This window comes from Eucalyptus grandis, chromosome 4 (assembly GCF_016545825.1).
Source record: "Eucalyptus grandis isolate ANBG69807.140 chromosome 4, ASM1654582v1, whole genome shotgun sequence".
In the NCBI taxonomy this organism is placed as follows: domain Eukaryota; kingdom Viridiplantae; phylum Streptophyta; class Magnoliopsida; order Myrtales; family Myrtaceae; genus Eucalyptus; species Eucalyptus grandis.
In genome coordinates this window covers 31352842-31358874 of record NC_052615.1, presented here as the reverse complement: position 1 = coordinate 31358874, position 6033 = coordinate 31352842, and the positions used below count along the sequence as shown (strand labels likewise).

General features: G+C 41.5%; 1 protein-coding gene across 1 annotated transcript; it reads right to left on the bottom strand.

Moving 5' to 3' along the window:
- Positions 1-3695: 3695 nt before the first annotated feature.
- On the bottom strand, positions 3696-5725 carry LOC104429532 (geraniol 8-hydroxylase). The gene is made up of 2 exons (XM_010042381.3): positions 4826-5725; positions 3696-4492 (listed from the first exon to the last, which is right to left on the bottom strand). The coding sequence occupies exons 1-2, from the start codon at positions 5714-5716 to the stop codon at positions 3887-3889; spliced, it is 1497 nt and encodes a 498-aa protein (XP_010040683.1). The 5' UTR covers positions 5717-5725; the 3' UTR covers positions 3696-3886.
- Positions 5726-6033: the final 308 nt, after the last annotated feature.

Genomic DNA, 6033 nt, shown 5'->3' with positions numbered 1-6033 from the left:
CAAAGTCATTTTGTGATCACAATCGAAAAGAGTCGAATTACTTTTTTATTGTTATCAAACTGTCGTTCTTGCACAATCCCGATAAATAATTTTTTGAAATTGTGCATTCTACGGGGAAAGCAGTTTGTTTTTATTATAAGACAAGTGCTTGCTTGGACCCAGTCCATCATGACTCTTGATCATGATGGAGAAGAGGTCACTTACCCAGGCTAGAGAGTTTCTGGTCCTCAAAGTGCATGTGTTAAATGAAAAGCACACAAACCAGGATCTAATGATGGATGGTCAGAAGGCAAATAGGGGAAATGTACCAAAAAAATCTTAAACATATTACATTAGTATCAACTCAATTCCAAACTTTTCAATTTGACCAATTTACTCATAAACATTTTTATATTAATACCAATTCAGTCTATCTAGCTAATTTACGTCAAAAATTGCTTACAACAACGACTATCCTGCGTGACATAATTGACGCTGACGCGAACAAATTTTACAAATATTAAATACTTTTTTAGATATACTTATAATCCCATTAGTTTTTTCTTTTCTTTATTTCTTTTCTTTTTCTTAATACTTTGGACCGGTGAGGGCCAAGACACCCTCCTTGTGCAACAGGCGAGGTTGGCCCACAATTGAGTGAAAAATGTGACATCCTGAAATTCAGGTTTGATTTCGATCGAAATAGTTGGGCATTTCATCGACGCATTTATAGTTCTTTTTCCTGAACTAATCACTTATGGGATAACTAGTCTATTAGGTAAAGCTGTTAAGGAATTTTAACGCATTAGACTTGAGAATTCAACCAGGAAACGACTACTCGACCATGCAAATCTGCAAGAGATTATTACGACACAATAAGATCGATTAGAAATCAAAGATAGATTGACTTGACAAAGGTATGTGATTAAGTGTGGGTGATTCCACCTAATTGCACAACTCTTGTCGATCGGCACTAGATTGATTCTTCTGTCATTTTGATACCTCGTGTCTATATTTGAAACCTTGAAATTTCTACGACAACCGAGAGTCGCCAATGTGTTGAAGATGTATTTTGTGGCTTGAGAATAATCAACCATAGGTCAAATGCACGAAAATTCCTAAAAGTTACCTAGTAGATTAGGACGCACTAAATTCATGCCGAATTGAAATTAACCGTGAAATTGAACCCGAATTCAGAAATTGAGAGTTATGTCAAGTCACAATTCATTTTAGGAATGTCGACTCATCCTCAGAAGATTTTTTCTACAACCAAGATTTTTTTGGCGGAAAAGCAAAGTAAAGCCGTTTTTGTTTGAGATTGTCAGAGGGCCGTTTTTTATCGAATCTTTGGGAAGCAAGTTGGATCCTTTCATGGGGAAAAGTCATAAGAAGGTTGAGGACACATGGGTTAATTTAATTAAGCTTCAATTGGATGGAATTGATTGAGAATTGATTGAATTAAGTGTACAAGATTTCATGCCACGGCGGAAAAAGAAATTGGACCCATTAGACTAAAGTTGTGGGAGATTGGAGATAGTGGAGCATGACATCATGGTGGGCCATTTTATTGGATTAAAGAAAGAGAAAAAGAAAAGAAGTGGTCCCCTCCTCCTTCTCTCTCCTCCCTCTCTCCCATCGACCCTCTCTCCTCCATCTCTCCTTGCTGCTTTGAAACCCAGCAACTGAAGAAGCCTTGAATCGGAACCAACAGTCGTCGCAGCCGCAACCGGAGTCGTCGCCGCCTCACGCTGCACACCATCGCTACTCCACCCTAGCCGCTCGCCCTTCGCCTTCCTCTCTTTTCCCCCTTGCTGGCGTCGACCTCCTCCTCCTCTTCTTCTTTGTGCTGTTCGAGACCCACCAGCAAACTAGGGAAGCGAAGCAGCAGCCAGCAACCAGCAGCGCCACCCTTCTCCATCCAGCCATCACCCCCTAGCCGTCTCTTCTCGTCGATTATCCTTCATTTGCACGCCTTGGCCTCCCTCTCGCCCAGCTCGTCGTTCCAACGAGCTGTCTAGCTCGTCCCAACTGCTGTGGACCACCACCGGAGCTCTATTCACCGTTGTACGCCACCGCCTGGACCATTGAAGCTTCGCCGGGCTACCACCAACCCTATCCAACTCAACTCAACCTCGGATCCGGCCTCAACCAGCAACAAGCAGAGAGGAGAAAAATGGGTATGGCAGCAACTTCGTGGCCCGTTTTGGCCGGCTTCTTGACCCCGGAAGCGAGGCCCGCCTTTGAGTGAATCGATCCCCTCGACGTCCCTATCGATTTGAGCCGCTCGGTTCATTAATCAGATGAGTTTAACTCACTAATCCTTGCTTAGTAGGTTAATCATGCTTAAGGGGTGTTTAGATTAGACTAAGTAGGTTTAGGTGATTAGATTAATTTATTTAAATGTTAAGTGGATTAAGGGATGTGATTAGTTTAGTGGATAATTAATTAAGGCTAAGTATACTAAATTGGCCTAGGGGCCCTAATTTATCAGCTTTGGGTGAGCAGTCCTAGACTATGGTCGGACTTTATAGATAGTATTGAATGTACCGACTAGGGAAAGGTCGTGGTGTTTTTGATGAAAAGTTTTTTTTTTCGTTTTCTAATTGATTGTCCACAACTATCTAAGAATCGAGTATGAATGACTCGCTATTCATTCGGTAATCGATTAAGTCGATTGATCGCTGAGTCAATCTAATTGGTGGAATGTGATTGATTGCTATAGTTATCAATATTATTGATTAAACTGATGTGCAAAAAGGAACTGATGCCAAGGTAAGCCCTTTGACCCGTGTTATGCTTAGGCAGCCCTTATAGTGTATTGGCTTCCTAATCAGGTCTTAGTGGGGTAGAACTTGCTGGTTTAGGGAAAATATTTCAGGTCCCTAGATGACGATCGTGGATGACCAGAAGTCCTAGAGTTCGGAAGGTGGAGGCTGAAGAATTGGCAAATGGGTCTAACTAGTGGATGTTAAGACGGTCCCCTTTTTGATAAGCTGTCAATTTTGTAAACAGCCTAAGTTTGTAATTAACCAGTTTGTCTATAAAGACTCGTCTTGGTTTGAAAAATATGATCCTACTTTTCTATTACATTGTTTGATTGTTTGGGGATTTTATTAAGCTTCCACATGCGTATATAAAATAATGGGTCGGCGACCTTCCTAGGACCTCGCAAATAAATCGACCAGTTAAGGGATGGATGCACGCCCGAGGATCGGGGTGTGACAAAAAAAAGGAAGGAAAAAAGAAAAGAAACAAAGAAAAAAAGGAATAAAAATTCAGAAAAATTAAAATTATATATAATTGCACACATGAGTGCCGGCCATATCACTTAGGACAATCCGCATTCACGTTAGCGATTTTCAATCTAAATTAGGTGGATGAACTGAATTGATATTAATGTGAAAAAATTTACAATTAATTGGTCCAATTAAAAAGTTGATAATTCCAGACAAAAATAGATGTTGATAATTGAATTTGTATCAATGTAATACGTAAATGACTTTTTTTTTGGTACATTTTCTAAGAAATGGAGAAGATTAAAAAAAAAATGATGTAGGGACAATTTGTCATCTTTTGCAAGTTGTTTTCACTCTGCAATCTCTTCAGAGACAAACTAGTCTTCCTCAATTTCAAAGCTAATCAATTACAAATGCACAAATTCTATTTACTCATCAAATTACCAGCAAAGAGTTTATATTACGCAAGTTACTGAACAATGGATTGTAACATCAACCCCGAATTTAGGCGATAGAACTAGGAATACAATATAGATTCATTTCAACATATGATCAAGGATTTCATGCAAAGAAACAATCACATAGAGGAAATGTGTCGAGACGAGTGGTCTCACAATTTTTCTATGTAACTGTCACATATCACGCGTTATGACATAAAACTTTTGCTTGAGTTATGCTGGTACCGCCACTGCTTTTACAGGTTGAGCCCGTTGCACGGTTAACCCAAACTTGTCTTCCATGTTCATGTTCTCAACTGTGACACCATCTTCGAGCCTCCAATTGAATGCGTTAACGAGCGAACCCAGCATTAGATGTAACATTCTCGTGGCCAGTGTCATTCCCGGACAAATCCGTCTACCGCCGCCAAACGGTATGAGCTCGAAGTCTTGTCCCCGGACATCTACGTCAGATCCTAGAAATCTCTCCGGCATGAAGTCATTGGGACTGGCCCAAAAGGCAGGATCTCTTCCTATAGCCCATACATTAATAAGCACTTGTGCACCCTTTGGAATAGTGAAACCACCTACTTGTGTATCGGCTTCGGCTTTGCGAGGGAGAAGAAGTGGAATTGGCGGGTGCATTCGGAAAGTTTCCTTTATGGTAGCTTGCAAATAGGGTAAGCGAGATATATCGACTTCTTCGATCTGCTTGCCTTTTCCAATGACCAGATGGAGCTCGGTTTGAACTTTTAATAGCTTCTCCGGGTTCCGCAGTAGTTCTCCCATTGCCCACTCTAGAGTACTCGAAGTGGTTTCGCTTCCGGCAACAAAAAAGTCCTTTTGTCATCATGGCAAGAGACATAACAGCACAATAAGTACTTACGAAGGGTTGATTGAGAATGATTTTGTGGGGAAAAAGAAGCCAACTTAAGTTCAGCATAAGCTCCAACTAAAGTGAAATCAAACTTGTAATTGTCCTTAACAGCTGAAACTAAATTAGAGCAACCTGTTTGCTTCAGTATGGTTTTTAGATTTCTTTTCAGTACTATCTAATCACGAAATACACTTAAAGATCATATTCATGTGGCGCACGGGTTTTGCTATAGTTCTATAGTGATGACATATGCAAATCAAAGATCGTTTGACTAATCAAATGTCAGAACAGATTACCAGAAACAAATGCTTGACTAGAGAGATGTCCAGGTCCTCGCTCTTATCTTCCACGACATCTAGAATAGCATCCAAAATATCGTTGCATGCGGTGGCACCAGGCTGCGTTCTCAGCTGCAACCTTTGCTTTATCAACCCATCGAAGATATCAAACATCTTACTGAAAGACAACTCAGTGCGCCGCTTCAAACCCTGTGGGTCAATCTTCTTGAGCACAGGAAAGTAATCTGCAATGTTAGGCTTTCCAACCGAGGCCACGATTTGCCACATGACCTCCTTCAACTCGCCGGCAGAAGTTGAAGGGTCCGTCATGTCCAAAGAGAAAACTGTGTTAGACAAAGAGTTAAGAGTAGTCATAAAAGCTGCCTCACCAATATTAACAACGTCGCCATTGTGTGCACATTTTCCAACATAAGCGACGAGCTCTTGCACTTTCTTGCTGCGAAGATGCTGGTTGGAATCAAGTTTCTTACTGGATAAAAGGTGTGAGTTGTATATCTTCCTGAGGTTTCTGAAGAGAGGCGAAACGGGTATCCAAGGCACGCCGAGTTGATGGTGGTCATGGACCGTGATGGCATCGGGAGTCGTGCGATTGGCAAAGGTAGCATCATGACTTCGGAGGATTTCTTTGGCGATCGTCGGGGAAGAGATCACGACTGTGGTTACGAAGCCGAGCTGAAGTTTGATTATGGGGCCATAAGTGCGAGCTAGCTTGGCAAGAGACTTGTGGGGAAGGTTTCCGAGTTCGAGAAGGTTGCCAATGACCGGAAGAGGCGGTGGACCGGGTGGGAGGTTGGAGGGAGACCTTCTGCTTCCCTTTACAATTAAGGAGAGAGCTTGAGACAAGCCCCAGAGAAGGCAAAGGCAAAAAATCCAGGCCAAGAAATCCATATCTCTAAGCTTATGATTAACGAGGTTTACCTCTTTGTTCTTCTGTTTCTTTTATTATAAGGAAGCGCCATTGTAGTGGTCCTCCTGAATAATATCTTCTCTTTCCCTCGGTTCCCTCACTTTCTCATGGACAGATTACGGCAAGCATTCAAAAGTTCAATTACCGAGTCTTTGATTTGATAATACATGTTCATTTAATTCTGATATCTATGCACTTCAGGGTTTTGGATGCTTACCTGAAAAAGGTGGATAGTAGATCTAATGCCAGTAGTCTTGGTCATTGATAGGATTTGCTTCTTTCTCCGCAGAGAAGAGAG

What these genes read in the sequence shown, in the direction of transcription:
- LOC104429532 (XM_010042381.3), bottom strand. Translation starts at nt 5,716, where the DNA reads ATGGATTTCTTGGCCTGGATTTTTTGCCTTTGCCTTCTCTGGGGCTTG. An exon ending in TAGTCAAGCATTTGTTTCTG is followed by an intron (nt 4,493 to 4,825) that starts GTAATCTGTTCT and finishes TGATGACAAAAG; the next exon opens with GACTTTTTTGTTGCCGGAAG.